General features: G+C 40.7%; 1 protein-coding gene across 14 annotated transcripts in view; it reads right to left on the bottom strand.

Moving 5' to 3' along the window:
* The window catches only part of TNC (tenascin C), a 98,720-nt gene that overhangs the window by 24,050 nt on the left and 53,750 nt on the right, over positions 1-20,920 (bottom strand). Inside the window, exons 12-19 of one of the 14 annotated variants that reach the window (XM_033237654.1) lie at positions 20,159-20,431; positions 19,280-19,552; positions 15,790-16,062; positions 13,244-13,516; positions 11,574-11,846; positions 8,528-8,803; positions 4,104-4,376; positions 2,260-2,532 (exon numbers count right to left, since the gene is read on the bottom strand). In XM_033237654.1, coding sequence (XP_033093545.1) covers positions 2,260-2,532; positions 4,104-4,376; positions 8,528-8,803; positions 11,574-11,846; positions 13,244-13,516; positions 15,790-16,062; positions 19,280-19,552; positions 20,159-20,431 — 2,187 coding nt within the window. The remainder of the gene's footprint in view (positions 1-2,259; positions 2,533-4,103; positions 4,377-8,527; positions 8,804-11,573; positions 11,847-13,243; positions 13,517-15,789; positions 16,063-19,279; positions 19,553-20,158; positions 20,432-20,920) is intronic. The other 13 variants (XM_033237656.1, XM_033237655.1, XM_033237658.1 and 10 more) reach the window with 13 other exon arrangements.

Here is a 20,920-nt window from a genome sequence, read left to right as displayed (position 1 = left end):
CCTTTCTACTGCCCTGGGCACCCAGGGCTGGCAGCTTGTGCTGTGGAGAGGTACCTTGTGAGTGACAGGAAGAGCTACAGCAGGGCCTTCTCAGGAGGAAGAGGGATAGGACATTACAGAGAAGAGTTTACAATGGTATGAGGGAGGAAGAAAGGAGAGGAGAAAGGATAAAAAAAAAGGGGGAAATTTATAAACTTGATGAGGTGAAGATAGAAATTAGGCATTTTCTGTGCTCAAGAGCCCCCTTTCCTGTCTTCTCCTGGTCCTGGAGCACAGGCATGGAGAGAGAGAGAGACACACACACACACACACACACACACAATTGCACACATGCGTGGGCGCCTGTCTTTGGCTGTAAACTACAAGGCTCTAGAGAAGAAAATCAAAGAGAGGGCTTTCCAAAAGAGCAGGGTCTGCCTTGCCTTTTTTGTTGTTGTTCTTAAAAAAATTTTAATTCATGATTATTCATTCTCTTTTTTGCTTTAGAACTGGAGGGCTTCTAGAAAAACAAGATCAGCAAAACAAATCAATGATCAGAACTAAACTTTGAAGAGCACTGTTTACAAACCAAGATCAAAATCAAGGCTCTGTCTCTGATCTGGAGTCATTTTATGGGCAGCCACAGGGAGGAGGATACTGAGACCTGCATCCCAGGATAGAGTGTCCCTGTTAATAAGAAACAGGATTTTTCCCTCTTACTGGGTTGCTGCCTGGATTCTAGCATTTTCTCCAAGTCTATAAATACTGATTATTATTTTTACATGGGTGGTTTGTTGCCACTTGTTAGGTCCTGAAAACCTGACAATATAGAATATCTATCTTTAGACAAAAAGGAGAGGTTTTGGCAAATGTCATGCCTATACCTGGCAGAGATGGCAAGCAGCTATATGCATTGGTTTTCTCTCATCCAGACTGCTCATTTTTAATAGTGTTAGAATAAACTGGTCATTGGATTTTACTCCAAATCTAGCTCTATGACCATAGAAAAACAATCTCATTATTCTGGTCCTCAGAGTCTTCATGCACAAACAGAAGAGGTTGAGCTACATCATCTCTCAGGTCCCTTTTATCTCTCCTGGTGATTTTGTGGTTCTGTTCCCTGGTTCCCTTTGAAGCAGCTGTCTCCAGCAAATGCTATTTCTCTGCATCTCCCTCAATTTCATGAAAGAATTTACTCTATTTGTTGGAGGTCTTTCCTTTTCTCTTTAAAAAGTCATGTTCATCTTTGTATTATTATTATAAAGAGTCATATTATTACTACTTTTATTATTACTATTATTTGAGACAGGGTCTTGCTCTGTCATCCAGGTGGGAGTGCAGTGGCATGAACACGGCTCACTACAGCCTTGATCTCCTGGGCTCAAGAGATCTTCTTGCCTCAGTCTCCAAAGTAGCTGGTATGAGGAACCACACCTGGCTAATTTTTTGATTTTTTTTTTTTTGTATGGGCAGGATCTTACTATGTTGCCTAGGCTGGTCTCAAATTTCTGCACTCAAGTGATCCTCCTCCTGTTTCAGCCTCCTAAAATGCTGGGATTACAAGTGTGAGCCATCACACTGGGCCTAAGAGTCATATTAGTAACCATCTTTTTTTTTTTTTTTTTTTTTTCCTGGAAAAAGGTGATTAAACTCCAAGGACACTCTAGGTGCCTTTCAGAGTTGTTATGAGTATCAAAGTTAGAGAGCTTCATAAACAGTAGCATGTTAATCTTGCCAGCTCTCTCCTTTATCATTGCTGATCACCGTACTGATTATTCACATGTAGCATTTTATAAATGTTAATCTTTTTAAGTAGAGGTGCCGCTTCTCCATTATCTCCCTGCTTGGTGTAGCTCAAACGTTTGGCCAAAGAACAAGGAGGTGTATCTCTGGATAAAATATGATGAGATAATAGATAGAAGGAAGAATCTTTGAAACATAAAAAAAAAAAAAGACGATAATTGTACCGATGATGATGCATTAATGACAATGTGAATAGCTCTCATTTGCTGAGCCCTTACTATGTGCCAGGCCCTCCACTATGGGCTTTACATAAATTATCTCATTGAATCCTCACAACCCTATTAAGTAAATGGTATCATACTTTTTTTGCATAAGGACTTAGCCAAATTGTCCAAGGTAACATAGTTTATAATTGAAAGAGCCAGGATCGGAGCGCCTGCCTGCCTGCATCCAAAGCTCCTGTGATTACTGAGCCCTGTGAGAAGAAGACCCCTGAGTCATGACTTTTCTCTGTTCTCTCTTGTTTATGTACAGTACCTGTTGTTGCTATAGCACTGACTGGCTGGGATCGCCTTCCTTTGCTTATTCCATACAGTTCAATTTCGTATTCAGTAGCCTCTCTGAGACCTGTTATGTCCCTGGTACGTTCGGGGGCAAGTAGAGTTATTTCCAGTGGCTCAGACTGCTTTTTGGTATCTCTGATTTTGAGAATAAAATTGTCGAAGACCCCTTCATCAGCTGTCCAGGACAGACGGAAACCGTCTGGGGTGGCATCTGAAACCAGAAGGTTGTCAACTTCTGGTTCGGCTTCTAGAGGGAGAGAAAATGGTGGGAGAAGGAGGAAAGACAACATCATTTACCAGTCTGTACAATCTTCTCTCCAGTGGGGGTATCAATATGTAGTGATGCCCCGGCTTTCAGAGATAGAAGTGTCCTGAGATACCAAAAATAAAATCATTCAACATTAACAAGTCCAGTAGAGTCAGGAGAGGGGAAAGATGGAGTAGATACATTCAATACAAATCAAGTATGTTTGCATATGTGAGTTTTGTCTAAAAGCAATTCTGTAAATCCACATCTGGACTCAGTATCGGCCCCTCCCACATATTATTAAATAAGTTCAAAGCCAGTAACTTGTTTACATTTGCTCTCTGTCTTCCAGTGGCTGAGTGCCCATCCCCTGCAAGACCTTTTTCTTTTCTTTTTGAAAAGACAAATAAACCAGCATTAATGATCTGTAGAGCTGCTCATGATGATACTGCTGATTACATTACCCTTGAGGCTGCCCAAAATGGCTTTTAAAAGGTTATGGTCTTTTTGCTTTGTTCTTAGTGCTGTTTCATTAAAGAAGACACCTACCCTTGACTTTTTTTTTTTTTTTTTGGCATTCTTTCTTGTTGTTTTATTAACTATTAGATAAATGTTCAGATGGTAGAACTGAGGTTGGAAACTTTTGTGCTACATACTGTGGACCCAGTGTTTCATCTTGTATTGCCTTAACTAGACAAAACTCAATGTCATTGTGGAGCTGAGTTTCCCAAAGTGTGTTCAGAGCGAACTATTCTTGTTTGATCCTCTTCCTTAAAAAGTATCCTTTGTCAAATAAGTTTGGAAAATACTGCCTGGATAAGTACTTCTTGGAGATAATGCATGTTAGGGTGTTCTGAAAAGCCTTGCAGCTAAAGATCCTCTTTAACTTTGTTTAACTCAATCTTTCCAAACTTACTTGAACGTGGAATTTCCTCACCGAGTAGGACCTTTGAACATTCTATGGAGCTAGTAATCTCTAGAAAGACTTTGGGAAACACAGATGTTTGACTGTTACAGTTGTTAATTTCTGTAGGAATCATTAGTCTTGAGAAAATTATGGATTTAGTCTGTGTTGCAGAGTCTCTCTGATGTTAGTGATTACCAATAAAATAAGTTCACATTTGGTTTTCCAATGGCGAGCCCACTGGGTAAGTTTGTTAAGATCGTGGTTGAGACTTTGAGATGGCAAAGGTTTTAAATACATTTTGGAAATATACTCATTGGTATATTTCTTTTGAGAAGGCTGAAATGTAGCTGGGGACCAGCCAGGTTGATCACAAGGGAAGATGATATGAGGTAAGCACACAAGAGCTATGGACAAGACAAGGTCTAAAGGATTTTGAATACAAAGCAGAAATATTTTGACCTTCTCATTTCTAGGGTGGGAGTGGGGCGTGTTCATTAGGTACATATGACAAGAGGGAGAATGGGGAGAAGGTGAAACAGTAGACCACATTTATGGATTAAGTAGGCAATGTAAACAAAGATGTTAAAGTCATGGTGATCTGGCAGACAGATTACACAGAAGGGGACCAGGAAGAGGAACGAATGGCTCACTTGATTTGAAATACCTGTAAGAATCTCAGCCCTCAAGGGCTTGGTTTGGTGCCCTTGGGTGAAGCCAGAGACCATAACCTCATAGCCAATGCCAGTTATGAGGCCTCTAAGCTCCAGTTTCCTCTGGGTTCCTGAAAGTGTAAATTCCTGGGGGTCCAGCAGCTTCCCAGAATCCACCACCGTTACTAGAAAGCTGTCAAAGGCATTCTCCGATGCCATCCAGGAAACTGTGAACCCGTAGGGATTAATGTCGGAAATGGTTAGGTTTTCCAGAAGGGGCAGGGCCTCTGAAAGAAGGGAGGAGTGAAAATAACTCAGGTTAGCAGCACTGACTCTGTCAGGATAGCACACGTTTCCAAGAACATCAATAGATACCCAAGTCCATCATTCAATTTGTGTTATATGCTCAGCAAATTAAAATTCAGCAAGAACTTATTGGGTGCCAGATAGGGTTATCTTGTGCAATTCTCTTAATAGCCTATGAGTAGGTATTATTCTCATTTTACATGTGAGCAAACTGAGTTTCAAAGAAGTTGATTGACTTGGCTAAAGTTATAAGCTTGTAAGAAGAGATAGAGCAAAGTTTTTAGTCGGGTCTGACTCCAAAAGACATGTAGTTCTCTATGCAAATAGGATGCATTGTGTTGAGTTTGGATCCCTTTGTCTACTTCCCACTGCTTTCAGTTTTTTTTTTTTCCAAGTATAATTTATTTCTGGTATACTTCTTGTGTTTCTATCCCACTTCTAGTGCACATTTTGAATCAAATTAATGAAGTCAATTAGTGACATATCCTCACAAGCTGAAATAAAGGGAGGAGGTAAATTCTTTTTATGTGTCAAAATTAATAGCTCATGGTTATAACCCACTAAGAAATTGTAAGATTTGCTAAATCTTTTGCTGTTTATTTTCCTGGATAAAGTTAGAAAACAAGAATACATCTGGGTCTTAGTAAGTTCTGCTATCATCTTTCCTTCATTCATTCATTCACCAAACATGTATGTCCCAGGCATTCTGATTTCTCAGGTGCTAAATGGCCTATTCACACATTGGGATATCCAAAAGGAGTGAGTTTATGTTGGCTGAGTTTCCATTGATACTTTCCAACTGGCAACGCTTCACATCATTATCCTAGTTAATCTTCAAAATGATACAGTAGGGTAGATATTATTACCTGCCTTCCAACCTCTATCACATCTTAAAAAACCAGAGAGGTTAATGACTTAACCTAGGTCATACATCTACTAGGTGCCTAAGCTGAGATCCAACCAGGTCTTCTGACTCCAAGTTCTGTGTTCTTTCCATACCCAAAGTCAACCCCAATCAGTGAGGGCAATCCTAAGGGAAAAGGAGGATTAGTGGAGAAGGTCCAGCATCTCTTTTCTAGGTGGTTTTTTTTTTTTTCCAACAGTACTGGTAAATACATTTTTTTTTTTTTTTTAATCAGAAGGAAAAAAGGACACAGGAATTTCAAATTAGCTGCATCTAGTTTAGAGACTTCTTTTCCATTGCAGCTAAATGGAAACTTCCAAAGCTCTTGCATTAATTCACTAATGCCTAGGGTCTAATCCATGAGACATAAAGAAAAATGTTTTAAAAAGAAGTGTTTGGTGACTGAATGAATAAGGGAATTAATACCTTCATCTCGTAAATAGAGATTTAAATTTTGTCGTGGCTTGAACTTCCTGTACTTATTTTGAAACACTTGGTGTTTATTCTGAGGCATTTTTTCCATGTAAAGATTTCCCAAGAATCATAATTCTATCAAAAGTGAAGATGAAATATCTTATACTGAGAAAACAATCTTGGTCTGAGAAACAAGGGTCTCAAATTCTGTTCCCAGATTTTGTTTAGATAAGTGGCGTCTTCCTTTGATAGCTGGCCTCTTTGCACCTCCACACCAACAAAGCAGTGAATTCCAATGAAAGTGAGGGCATTCAGGATAATTAGTCAATCGAGGGCTTGTTATTTGAGAGTCCCTCCTGTTTTGTTTTTTTCTTTTTTAATATGCTTCTTTTAAAACGCAATCTTTTTACATCATGGATTAGCTGAAGCAATGCTGTAACGGGATCTAGGATTCCCAAGACTGGCTCTCTCAGCTTCCCTTTCTTCTGTTATGTGGGAGGTCCTGCAAGCAGCTATAAGCAATGGCCTGATGGGATCTGTGGCCATTTCTCCTCTCCTGAGCAGTGAGAATCTCGTCTCATACCTCCTTGTCTCAGTCCCTTAAGAAATTACCATGTTCTGCATTTGAAGACTTATCTGAATGATTTAATTCACATTAGGTAACTGGATAGGAAAAAATAATCACTTTTTAATCTTACATTAAAACGCATCCAATGTTCTCTTAAAAAGGAGAGGGAGTTCATGATTGCATACGTCTATTGTTCTATCTAGGCTTATTGGTTATTTTTTTTTTTATTTTTATTTTTTTTGAGGCGGAGTCTCGCTCTGTCGCCCAGGCTGGAGTGCAGTGGCCAGATCTCAGCTCACTCCAAGCTCCGCCTCCCGGATTTACGCCATACTCCTGCCTCAGCCTCCCGAGTAGCTGGGACTACAGGCGCCTGCCACCTCGCCTGGCTAGTTTTTGTATTTTTAGTAGAGACGAGGTTTCACCGTGTTAGCCAGGATGGTCTCGATCTCCTGACCTCGTGATCCGCCCGTCTCGGCCTCCCAAAGTGCTGGGATTACAGGCTTGAGCCACCGTGCCCGGCCCTGGTTATTTTTAAGAAAGTCACTTTCCTAATTATGTTGGGAGACAGCAGAAAGAACCTAGCATCTATAAAATTCCTACTGGATGGTAGGCAGTTACATTTCATCAACTCTATTTAACCTCTGAGACAAGGCTCCCAGAAATACCTGTGGTATCCTCTCTCCATGCATAAGGAAATTAGGGTTCAAATAAGTTAAGAACTTGCTAAAGTTATGTAGCTAAAAAACTGTGGGAGAGGTTTAGAAACCATGCAAGCTTGATCTCAAAATCCTCACTCTTCCAGGACACCATGCTGCCTATAATTAAATATTTAATTGTAGTAATTAACATGTCTTAGTTATGACAATTTAGACCCTGGGAGAGACCTGGTTTAATGTGAAAATCAGATGGCAAAGTCCATCTTCTGAAAATCATCGCTAATGAAAAGGAAGAGACTTCTAAATATTTTCTGAGGCTTTTTGGGCTAGAGATTTAGTAAACTGACACCATGTGCAGCCTTTGCCATTGAAGTTTGTGCTGCCACCATTTGGCAGCATTTGCCAAATTGAACAATGGCAAATGTTCAAGAAGTCAAGTTGAATGAATGGGTAGGGCTTAATTAAACTTGAAATTTATCTGTCATCTGAAGTTGAACCTTCATCAATCTATTGTATTGTCAATTTTAAGAATAATTATTCTCTAAAGAGAAAGATGATTGTACTTTTGGGGCACATATATGAACTGCCTTACCTAGCATGATTTATGAACAGAATTTCAATCTTAGGCCTTTACTAACTTAGGAGTCAGCTTGTAGGCAGAAGCTCTAAACTGTGGATAAAACAGCCAATAAAACTGGGCACAAAAAACCCTAAAAGCTTTATACAACTCTTGAGAACGTTGTCTCCACTTCCTAAGAGCAGCTGTGAAAGTCCTCTCCTTTATAATAGTGTCTGCTTTCTCTTTACTTAGAAGTTTACATATATTATCTTGGCTTTCATGAGTAATGTAACCTGTGTCTGTCAATGGATGAAAGGATAAAGAAAATGTGGCATATAGATAGACAGATCACATTTATATATAAATATATACATTCCGTGTGTGTGTGTGTATGTATATATGTGTGTGTGTGTGTATAATGGAATACTTTATAGCCTTAAGAAAAGAGGAAAATTCTGTCATTTTCAACAACATGGATGAACCCAGAGGGCACTACACAGAGTGAAATAATCCAGGCACAGAAAGACAAATACTGCATTATCTCATATGTGTAATCTAAGAAAACTGAACATATGGAAGCACAGAGAAGAATGGTGGTTACCAGTGACTGGGGTTGGGGAGATGAAGAAAGGGGAGATGTTGGTCAAGTAGTGCAAAGTTCAGTTAGACAGAAGGAATAAGTTTTAGTGATCTACTGCACAGCATGGTGACTGGCCATAGTTAATAATAACACATTGAACACTTCCAAATTCCTAAGAGAGTAGATTTTAAATGTTCTCACAGCACAATAAATAAATAAATAAGTAGGTGAGGTGATTGATGTTAATTAGGTTGATTTAATCAATCCACAATGTATATGTATATCAAAACAACACACTATTCTTCATAAATATATACAATTACTATTTGTCAATTAAAAACAGAAGAGTATACATTTGGAGTGAAGATTGTATTTTTGTTGAATTTTCCTTTAAGATGACTTATCTCCTTTTCTCTCTGTGTTAGACAAGTGAGAACCTCTGATTGAGTACCTGTAATGACAAAGGCAGTGAGGGGTCTGGTAGGATCCCCCGCCCAGGTGGTCCCTGCCACACTGACATCATAGCCAGTGTTCTCCACCAAGCCTGTGACGTGAGCTTGCTTTGCATCTCCTGAGACTGTGAATTGCTGGGACTCATGCAGTGAGTGAGCGTCACTCACATTGATAACAATCTTTGCAAAAAGCCCAGCTTCAGTGGTCCATGACATGTTGAAGCTGTTTGGAGTAATATTGCTAAGGATTAGCGTGCCCAACTGTGGCTCTGCTTCTAAAGAAGGAACACGGGCAGAGAGAAAGAGAGAGACATTATTAGAGGAAGCAGTGGATTTTTCCAGAATGTAGCCATAGAATATGAAAGCATCAATATCTCCAAATACATGCAGAAGAGACAGTATGTTAGGCTGTGTCTACACCTACATTGAATATGATGATAGAAAATACATTGCTTTCTCTGCAGGCATAGATTTGTGTTCTTTTCTTATTTTTATTTTTATTTTATTTTTTAGATCTGTGTTCTTCTAAAGCATAGACACCACCATTTGCTAGTCATGTATGAAGAACAGTAGACAAGCCATTAGGGTGGTAGATTGGAATAATGTGAAGGGTATTAAGGCTACATTTTCTAAAGTTTGTAATGGGGACACAAGCCCTGTAAGATGTTCCAAGAAAAGACAGCTTTATGATTAAGTATGCATGGTAAACACTGAATATTATATCTTTTTTTTTTTTTTTTTGAGACAGAGTCTCGCTCTGTCGCCCAAGCTGGAGTGCAGTGGCCGGATCTCAGCTCACTGCAAGCTCCACCTCCCGGGTTCACGCCATTCTCCTGCCTCAGCCTCCTGAGTAGCTGGGACTACAGGCGCCCACCACCTCGCCCGGCTAGTTTTTTGTACTTTTTAGTAGAGACGGGGTTTCACCGTGTTAGCCAGGATGGTCTCCATCTCCTGACCTTGTGATCCGCCTGCCTCGGCCTCCCAAAGTGGGGGGATTACAGGCTTGAGCCACCACGCCCAGCCTGAATATTATATCTTACCATAGAGATTCACAAGGTGAGTTTGCATTTTGAAGGCTCTGACAGGCTGGTTCTGTCAATAAACTTGTTTAATTTTGTTTAGCCCATAATTTCATAAACTTATTGATCAATGCATACCCTAACTGAGGAACATTCTTTGAACATCTCAAGGAGCTGGTGTTCCATTGAACATGTTTTAGAAAATGCTTCTTTGGAGTTTCCTTATTTAGTATTCTTTTTTAGTATCTATTGGTTGCACAAATTAAAGGCTAATACACATACAAGATAAATTTTTACAGTACTTAATATGCACTGTAGGAAAATCTATATTTCACCATCTAATACTGTAAAGGTGGAGATGGCTTCCATTAAAAATTTCTGGTGAATGCAAAGATGAAAGAAAAACTTGAAGTTAGGCATTGAATTTTCTGTTTAGGGAACTCACTTATTGGATAATTTGGACAGATAGATGGTTTCCCTGAGGTTAAATATCTCTTTTCTGTTAAAGTCTAGACATTCATTTTTGAGAGCAACTCATTTAATATTAAGGGGCCTATATGGCTAGATTTCATGGGGTTGGCTTCCTAAATGTTCATTTATCAAATAAAACTAATTTTAAAGTAAGTGTGGCCCAGATTGTATTTTAGAGAGAGGCAATAATACAGGAGGATTCAGATATTAAGATCAGGATTTAGGGTTGGGAAAAGGCACAATATTTCTTCCAAGGACTTGGGACTTATTTTGCTTCAACTCCAAAATTTGGAGGAAAGAAGGGGCTCATTTGGATAAACTTTAACTGCACAGTTTTACAGCATAACTTGATGTCATAAAATCTCTAAGAACAAAAAGGATTTGGTTCAGAAACAGAATACAGCCATTAGCATTGACATGAGATTTCCTCCTTATCAATTAGTTTCAGAAGGTAACAATGCAATCATTTTCAGCTATAGCCTTGACAAATTCCCTCAACCACACAAAAGATTAACATCTTCCAAGTGGAGCTCTGTTATTTCCCTATATTTTGCTATAGAATAAATCTCCCAAATTAAGGATGCATGCTGGAATTCTTCTCATGCTACCAGACAGACTGTCAATGCCAACAGATTCACCATGCAGAATAAGACTATGGTTCTTGAGGTCAGCTTTACCTCAGCTGTCTCTCAACGGGTGCAAACAAGCTGAGAAATGAGATGCAAGAAAAAACAGAGAAAGATAGTGGTAATTAGGGTATGGTCAGTGTTCCATGCAAAACGAGGGGCATTTTTCTCCCACCACTTTTAACTTTCTGAAATGATTCATTGACATGCTAGCTGCTTCCAGGAAAAAGAAACATTTTCAAAATTTAATGCTCTGAATATTCACCACGTGCACCAATATTTGGACAAGATGATGGCTTGAAAGAAGAGCCTGAGACTTTGTGACAGCTATCAGTGGGTGACAAAACATGCTTGACAAAGTACATGTCAAAAAAGAGTAGTCTTCAGACAAAAATCTTGAGAACAAGATAAGACCACTGGGTCCTCTCATGCAGTTCTTGGGTTGTGATTCAGAGTCTATTCTCAGCATGCTCAAGGCACCCTTATTTTTTAAAATCCTGCTAGAGAGAAAGAGAGTGTAGATCTCTCTGACCAAGGCACTAGAAATGGCATGCACATACCTCTTTGAACATGACATAGGCAAACTTTGATTAGAAAGACCACAATCAGATGATAATGGGTGGGATTGTCAAGATCAGATGAAAGGATGGTTTAGAAATTCAACCAAAGCAAGTCAGGTTAACTTTATACAAACAAACAGAACAACTCCAGATGTGAATGGATATTTAGGAAAAAGAGGTTTGACACTGAAATTCTTTAATTTGGGATGAGAGTTATTTTAAAGCCTTAAACCTTTGATTTGGATGGCTCTATCAAATTTGAGAAGGATTGGGAGCAACTAGGAGGATGAAAAGTGGGTAGCGGGTGATTTTTGGAATGCTATTCAGAGGAAATTCAATGAAGAGTGAAGAAGCCATAATAGGAAATACCTGTGGTTGCTTGGACCATCAGGGTCTGAGCACGCTGCCCGCCAATCAGCCCATGAAGGTGGGCGGTGTAATTAGAAGAAGCTTTCAGGTTGGTGATGACAGAGCTGCGAGACACCCCAGGCACAGAGAGCACTATGGTCTCCCGGGGGTGATCGGAATTACTAACTTCTATAAGAAAGCTATCAAAGGCAGACTCCTGAGCTTCCCACGAGATGGACACACTGCCCCAGGTCATGTTTGAGACAGTGAGGTGGCTAAGAAGTGGTTCGGCTACTAAAGCAAGGAAAAAAAAAAAAGAAAGTGTGTCAATTTAAAACACCACTATAAAGTCAAAATCAAAACACATAAGACTAAATCCATAAAGTTTTAGACTTTACCTTTGTTAATGGTCAAATAATTTGTCCCTTGTTGAAAATCAGTTTGAGCCATGAGAAACAAACATATATGTTTGTCTAATTTTCTCCTCTCAGATTTTTTATACTTGAACCTGGCTGAGATGGGAACTGGGTAATGTTGACTCTCTGCCTTATCTGTGGACCACCCTGATGACAATTTGTAGCCTCATTTAGAATGAGGACAGACCCTCTCTCAACCATGGGTGAGACCTAAATGACAGGCAGTATTGATGCTGCAATGTCAATCCTTTTCTTGGATTTCCCAGACTATGAGTCTCCTTTTTGTAAACTATAAGGAAAAATTATCCTGTGTTTGTTCTGTAGATATCGTTTCTTCTTTTTTATCTAGTTTGTGATTTCTTCATTTCTCCTGTGTTTGTTCTGTAGATATTGTTTCTTTTTTTCTAGTTTGTGATTTCTTCATTCACCTCCCAAGAAAGGGCACTGTCTAAATTGTGCTAAGAATGCTATTTTGAATGTATGGGGTTCCCCTTTCTAAATTCACATAGGGTTCTCTTTTACTGCATGGCAAAGAGCATCTGACTTAGTGCACATCTCACAGACACCACAAATTTAAAGTGAGAGCAGTTCATTCTTTTGTTTTTTAAACTAAGTCCCTTGTTTGAACATAACTATTCTACTTTTATTTTTGCCATTTATCATTCACTATTCTGAGGGCAAGACATCATGGTCTGGTCTTCTAGAGGTGGTGTTGGAACTGGGGTGATCTGAATGGCATGGCTGCCTCCTGCACTCATCTGATAAGCAATCTTTGCTGTTTCTCTTTACTTTCCCAATTGAAAAAAAAATACTGAGCACCACCAACATGATTATTAAATCACTGGGATATTTGGGTATTGCGAGGTCCAAGAGACTAGGAAGACAAAGACACTAAGATAATACGAAAGAAAATTTATAAGACCTCTTTGACTGAGGTAGACATCTTTCAAAGTCAAGAACAGCTCTTATTATATAGCTTTTTAGTTATCTGAGGTTAGAATTCTTTTCCCTAGATTCCATATGGCAAACTAGACTGAACTACATTTTATGCTGTAAACGTCCTGGTCAGCAATAAATCAGTCACATGGCTTTATGGCAATCCATTATTTGGGCTGCTGTTGGAAAAGAGTTATGTTAAACAGCACTTCAGCCTAGCACCATGGAAGAGTTAGTGCTCCGTGGCTTGTACATCAATGGGCGAGGAGAAGGAGAGGCATCACCCTGCAAAGAAGACTGTGGAAAGACTGTGTTAGAAATGGGAGAATGCACATATACCTGTTGTGGCTGTGGCACTGATGGTTTTGGTCCGGATGCTGGGAGCAAGTCCAGAGAGGTAGACAATAAAATCAGTACTAGGGGGTAGCCCTGAGATATGGGCAGTTCGTTCAGCACCAGAGATATTATATTCCACAATCTCCAGCAACCTATTGGAATCAATAATTTCAATGGTAAAGGTCTCGAAGATCCCATCGGTAGCTGTCCAGGAGAGATTGAAGCTCTCGGGAGTTATGTCAGAAACATTTAAGTTTCCAATTTCAGGTTCTTTGGCTGAAAAAGGAAAGGGTGGGGGAGAAGAAACAAATAAATTTGAGTTAATTATGTGGCTGTGTTTTAAGATTGAGGTTGTTAATGGAACCATTGCTGGGTAGAGAGATCTGATAGTTCACGGCTATGATGGAAGGAAGCAATGTTACCAATTAGTGCCAAAGAGAGAGAAAAAGCAGTTTTGTTAAAAGAAAAATTAGAGAAAGGAAGGTATGGCAATTAGATTTCTCTACATGCAGTTGTCACATACAATCAAGCCCTGGCCAAGAAGATGTGCTGAATGATCTTATCAGGAACTGTTGCATCTTAGCCACATATGCCTCTGGGAGCCCTACCTCCGGGTTATTGGCCACTGGTCAAAAGATATGAGTCCTGACAGCTTCCAGTCTCTTGAATTGCATTAAGGAAACCAGATTACTTGGATGCCTCCCACAGACATTCTTTGCTTTGAAGGAGCTCCCATCTATTCAAATGAGGGCTAAATAATTCTGATGCCATTACCCTCCCAAGGTGGTAACTTTAGGCTTCTGATTTTGTGACTTAATGGGAATTACCAATTTCTCAGTGTAATTCTTGGTATTTTTTTCATACTTTAGACAAGGACCAGTCAGCCATTCTCATATTCTGTTAAAATAGCTTGTCCTCTCTTAACTGCTGCTATGCAGGCCAAAAAGGCTAGTATTGCATTGCGAACCAAGAGGGCTAAGCCAAGGCAAGGCAGTTTAGGCCATCCCTTTCAGCAAAGAAATAACATTTTGTTTGAAGATGGTCCTGCCAATGCTTTCCCCAACCATAAGAATAAAACATGCAGAGGGCAGGTAGGAGCAGGGTTTGAAAAGCTAGTACTGTCTCTTTAGCAAGAAAGAAGGCTCCTGGTCTCTGAGATCCTTCTAATAGATTTGTTGAGATACAGATCAGATGGGATGATGGACCTTCCTGCCCATAGGCCAATTCATCAGTGGCAAGAATATTGCTATTGTTAAGAAGAAAAACACACACACATAAAAATGCCGAGGACACCCAAGCCACAAGATCTGCAGAAAAGATCAGAAGTGGTGGGTGATTACTTTGCCTTCTGGGAAGGGATGGTTTATGGGTCTCAGAAAAAGGAGGTCCGGGTGCCTTCAGAGTAGCCTCGGCTGCAAATTCTAGGCATTTCAGGGTCACTGTCCTGGCAGTGGTTGCCTGTGCTTTATATTTCTTTATCTCAGTGAAAATTAGTGAAATGACTGAGGTTAAAACGCAGAGCTATGCTCTTGCTAGATTCAACTGGGATGTACAGGTATGCATTAAAGTTTAGTTGCAATAATTATTTTAAAAGGGGGGCAGTCATATGCAAAATGAAGCAATAGTCTCTACTGCGCTTCAGACCCATGGAGGCACATAATAAAGATGAGCAATGGAAAACTGTGTTGGGGGAAGACTGAAGCCTTGTAATAGGGGTAGAGTGACGAGTAAACTATAATGCACCCTCCTGGGTCTGGGGCTGGGAGTTTGCCATCCAAAGGCCAACACTCCAGAGAGAAACTTTTGATTAAAACAGCAAAAAGGATATCAGTTCTTTGACATTCATAGCCCAGGACATTCCTTGTTCCAAAAGCTGCTGTGTGTACTTGTGCTAATGAATGGCTTTCTCTTTGGTACAGTCTCCAGTCACAAAAGTAATTTCTTTTTTTTTTCCTTCTGGTCTAGCTATTTGCTAATTTGATGTTCTAACAATGACTCAGTATCTGAGAGAATAGCCCGGAGGAGGGTAATTCAGTTTTCTTATTATACTGGCTACGTTTTAAAGAAACATTTCTTAAATGCAAGAACCACAGTACCCATATCCTTGAGGGATTTAGAGATAGAAAAGCACCGTTTCCAACTAGTAAAAGACTCTCTAAAGTAAATAATCTGTGTTCCACCAGAACTCATATATAGGGAGGGAGGCTTTTAGTTATATCCAAGCACTGGATAAGTGAATTAAAACCATGAGGCTGATTCCTGAAACAAAAATTCGTCATTCAAAAAAGATGTAGAATCAGTCAGGTAAAGTATGAAAGGCTGAGGGGCTGGAGATCAGAAAGGGCAACACCTGTATCATTCGCCATCCACATGGCAAAGGCATGAGGATAAAGGCATAGCCCACAGGGAGGTCTCTGAGCATGCACAGCCGGCCACTGAAAGGCACATGGAAAGGATGCAGTTATGGCGAGATGCTAACTCCGCGCATGATCCCTTGGAGAGGAAGCAAAGAACCTTGGGGAGAAAGCATTGACAGGGAGAGGAAGTACCTGTGGAAGCCTCAGCAGAGAGCACTGGTGTTCTATAGCCCCGGATCACCCCATAGATGGAGACTGTGTAAGGCGTGGCGGCCTTGAGGCCTGGGATGTCCACAGCCCGGAGGCTGCCAGGCACCGTGAGGTTCTGGGCTGCCTCCACTTTGTTGACCTCCTGCACCTGAATGACAAAGTGCTCATAGGCCTGGTCAGCTGTTGTCCAGTTGAGTCTGAGGCCATCCCAGCCAACCTCAGACACGGCTAAATCTCCCAGCTGTGGGAGCTCCTCTGAAGAAGGATAGAAAGGTATTTGTCAGTTCTGTAAACCAAAAATTAGGAAACCAAACATCCCACAGCCTGACTCTAGGAAAGAAAGGGGAAAGATAATTTTTTTTTAAAATTCTTGGTCTCTGAGCATTCGCAATTTGAACTGTGGTTCTCTGGCCACAGTTGTTTTCAGGTGTTGAAAATGGCCAGAAAGGGGAATATCTGCATGGTTTATCCTTGAGATGGCAAAGACATCTGCACCAATGCACAACCTACAGGGAGCATGCATTACCAGCAGCTTAAGTTCACATGGAAAAGTAGGATTGTGGGTTAGGGTAAGAGATATGGGAATGGCTATAAGTGCAGACTTTGGAGGCAGGTGGTCTTTGATTGAAATCCCAACACTAGCATTTGCTAGCTGCGTAATCTTAGGCATATTACTCAGCTTCTCTCTGAACCACCCTCTCTTTACCTTTAAATGGAGCTGATGGTACTGTTTCATGGGATTGTGTGATGATTAAATGGTAATATTTATCAACTTCTTAGTATCATACCTGATACATGGTGAGTGCCTGATAAGTATCAGCTTAATAAATAAATCATTGTTTGAGTGTTTTCCCTTGGCATTTCTTACTCATGTCAGGGAGAAATGTCTGCTTTATTTCATTATTTGTAATTAGAAAGATAATCTCATCACTAGCCACTGACTACCTGCCTGGGTTGATAAAGTGTATGCTATCTCAGGTGTGAACAAGTATGATGTTTTTTCTTTGGTCTTTTATCAGCTTTCAGGGATCAAAAGTTGTATACTGGGTTCCCAGCTTGTTTCTTCTTCCACCTTTTTCTGCTTGTACTTTATGTCTAAATGAAGAATGGCTGTATCACAGAGCAAAGCTGTTTGTGTGAAATGAGTGTGCCTACTTTTAATTAAAAGAGAGGATGTTTTTCTCAGTAAATGGTACAGAACAGAACCCACTATCAGTACTTCTACAATGTAGAAAGGAAATTTAACATAGTTATTATTGGTGATTTAGAAAGTTTGGATTTAAGATATGGAAAATTCCATTGCTTTGTGGGATGCTTCTGAGGGTTAAATGCAATCTCTCAGCCACTGTTTTGAAGGCTGAAGTGGCCATGGGTTAGAAGTTAGGGAGGAGAATATCTGCAGGGATTTCAACCAAAAAAAGGTGAAAGATATAGGTACTTGTTCTTGGGTGTCCAAGGATTCAAGGCACTGTGAGAGTCTGAGCAACCTCTTCCTTTTAAGAAGGTTTATTTTCAAACTGTGTTCCTCATAGATCTGGGGCTTTTCTAGAAGAACTGTGTTGAGAACATGGGTGGAGGTATCCTCCTCTTACTTCCAGGCTCACCAAGAACAGCTGTTCACTTATCTGTCAAATAGTAGGGTTCCTTGGAAGATTTCATTTGCAAAAGGAGTTGTACTGCTAAAAACAAAAGTTTGCGGACTACAGAGGAAGATCATGAGCATCTTGCACACAGGCCACACCTGACTCAAAGGCCCTTTTTGCTCTTCTTTGATCTGAAGATATTCCAGGAAACACAGGAATACAACCTGGCCCCCTTATTTTTGGAATTTTGTGTAGTTTCTAGCAACCACCAAGTTTATTTGTTATATAAGAGCAAGGAAAACAATTTTTTTGAATTGGGTGATTTGGGTTGCATTATCAAAAGGCAGGATATGTAGAGTGAGGCATGGGCTTAGGGCTCAGCACAGAAACCCTATTACCAAAGCGTTGGCCCTTTTTCCCATAGCCCTTTTTGAAGCTATTTCTAGATACCTCATGTATAGCACAGTTTTCTATAACAGATGGAGCAGCACATTTTTTTTTCCTTTTTTTTTTTTGAGATGGAGTCTTGCTCTGTCACCCAGGCTACAGTGCGGTGGTGCAATCTCGGGTCACTGCAACCTCCGCCTCCAGGGTTCATGCCATTCTCCTGCCTCAGCCTCCCAAGTAGCTGGGACTACAGGCGCCTGCCACCATGCTTGGTTAATTTTTTATATTTTTAGTAGAGACGGGGTTTCACCGTGTTAGCCAGGATGGTCTCGATCTCCTGACTTTGTGATCCGCCCACCTCGGCCTCCCAAAGTGCCGGGATTACAGGCACGAGCTACCGCACCCAGCAAGCAGCACATTTTTGGTGGAAAATTGAGAGGAATTGTTTTTCCTTCCCAAATTGAATGAAAAGCATTGAAGTCAAAGGTGGCTGTCCTTTCTTGGAAATGTCCCTGCTTTTTGTATCTGTTGAGGAGAGAGTCTTAGATAGTTTTAGCTGAAGCTAACTGCATAATTTCTAAAGGTTATTATGTAGAGATCTGCCTATCAGTTGGGTGTTAGTTGGTGGCTCTGAGGCTAGTAATAAGGTTTTTCTAGAAAGTTCTGATCTTATTTTTGTGCCACAGCCCTAATGTTTGTGCTATTTTAAAAATCATGACTCTGTTGCTATATGATAAATTTAGCTATTTGATATTCAATATTTACTACATGATGGGCACTTTGCTAAGCACTGACATTCATTAGCTTATTTATTGCTCATGACAGTTTCCTGAAGTAGTGGTCATTGCTGATTTAAAGATACAAAAAGGAGGCTCAGGGGTGTAAAGAAATATACCCAAGAATAGAGGCAGGGTACGCTGGCTCATGCCTGTAATCCCAGCACTTTGGGAGGCCAAGGTGAGAAGACTGCTTGAGTCCAGGAGTTCGAGACCAGCCTGGGCAACAAGGTGAAACTCCATTTCTACAAAAAATACAAAAAACTCAGCTGAGTATGGGGACTCACACCTGTGGTCCCAGCTACTGTGGAGGCTGAGGCGGGAGAATCACTTGAGTCTAGGAGTTTGAGGCTGCAGTGAGCCATGGTCACACCACTGCATTCTAGCCTGGGCAAAAGAATGAGACCCTGACTAAAAAAAAAATTATATATATACTAGATATATAAGTGTGTATATATACTCACACTATATATAAGTATATATATACACACTAATATATAAGTATATATTTGTGTGTGTGTATGTGTACCTATATAGATACATACATATATTCCCAAGAATATTTAGCCAGTGAGGTAGAATTCCAACACAGACCTTCCTGAGTTAGAGATTCATTCTGTCTGTCAACAACACTGAGGTAGGATTCTGCCTCACGGGGGAGTTTCCTCTATTTCAATGACATGCTGGCTCCTATCACATCTCCAGTCTGGGAGGAGGGTCATATACCTGTGATGACCTCTAAAGCAAGGGGTCGAGTGCTGTGGCCCCTGACCTCGCCGTGCAGGGTGATTGTGTAAGAAGTGCCAGCCCTGAGGCCTGGGATTTCCACGGAGCGCAGGCTGCCAGGAACGGTGAGATTGTGAGCCTCTTCCACCTGGTCAGCCTCCTGGACCTGAATGGTAAACTGGTCATAGGTTCCATCTGGCGTGGTCCAGTTCAGTCTGAGAGCATCCCAGCTAACCTCGGTCACTGTGAGGTTTCCCATATCTGGAACCTCCTCTGCATAAGGACACAGAGTTGCTGAGTTACTTAAAAAGGCAATTGCACTCTGAGATTCAGGTGAGATGGCATTTTGGCTAAGTTTGGGATGAGTTGTCTGGTTAGTGTTGATTATAGACGCATGATTTACAGCAGGTGTTGAGCACACTCAAACTGTTGGCACTAAAGCCAGGGCTTTTCTATTCAGCTTTTGGGAATGAAAAGTAGTTTTAGGAATTGTTCACAATTTCTATTCTTGACATACAAATAGGGCTATGGGGAGTCCTTTGGTGTTTTTAAAATGAGCTCATGAGCTCAGAGCTATTTTTTCTTCATTTACAGGTTGGGCTTTCCAACTCTTTAGATATTGTGACTGAAACTTACTTTGAAAGAAAAGTCACCTCTCACTTTTTTAAAAGAAGAGTAGGTGGAATTTTCCATGGAACTGGGCTACAACCAGGACTTAGCCAAATAAGGGATGTGACATTTAGGAAGAAGCAGAGATGATTCACTGGTATTTTCCCAAGGTGGTAGGAGCTGATCCCAGTTTAAAGCAAGAAAGTGCTTTGATTCCTCCTGAGCGGAGACAAAGGGGAGGAAGTGAATGAGTAAATTCATCTAGAATACCTGTCAAGACTTCAACAGAGAGGGGGGTTGTGCTGAAGTCCTGAGTGACCCCGCGGATGGTGATGGTATAATGAGTGGCTGCTTTGAGCCCGGGCAGGTCCATGGACCTCAGTCCTCCTGGGACTGTGTGGTTCTGGGCTGCCTCTATTGTGTCAGCCTCCTGCACCTGAATGAAAAAGTACTCATAGGCCCCTTCCGGAACAGTCCAGTTGAGTTTGAGGGCATCCCAGCCCACCTCGGCCACCATGACCTCTCCCAAATTGGGAGTTTCCCCTGGAGAAGGACAAAGAACTAGTTTAGTGATCAAATCACACAACCAGATCCAGGGAATCTTTAATGCAAGAATAAGCTGAATAATAATATTACTGAAAAAATGTGACTTTCTTTAGATAAACATGCATCATGCAACTCTTTAAATTTTAGAAATGGAGCAAAGAGAGGGAAGTGTGGGAAAATATTTTGTTTGTTTGTTTGTTTGTTTTTTAAATCTTAAAGAATTGCCTTAACCCTCAGTAGATAAGAGAATTTTGTGATTTTCTTTCCCTTTCATATACAGAGCCTTAATGTCCTTTAACAGGAGGGGGGCTGTTTATAGAGCTAAAGACCCTCTCCATGGGAGCCGTGTGTTTAGTCCCACAGGCTGAGCTCTGTACAGCTCCCAAGAGTGTCATTCATGTGGAGAGAAGCATTAAAAGTTGCCTTGGGGTTCTGTAGCGTGATGGCCTGGTGTCACAGTTAGACCCCATAGACATAACTAGTGGC

This window comes from Trachypithecus francoisi, unplaced genomic scaffold (genome assembly GCF_009764315.1).
Source record: "Trachypithecus francoisi isolate TF-2019V2 unplaced genomic scaffold, Tfra_2.0 Lachesis_group16, whole genome shotgun sequence".
Classification (NCBI taxonomy): domain Eukaryota; kingdom Metazoa; phylum Chordata; class Mammalia; order Primates; family Cercopithecidae; genus Trachypithecus; species Trachypithecus francoisi.
Note: the sequence above shows the minus strand (reverse complement) of the source record. Positions and strands in the feature narration are given on the sequence as shown.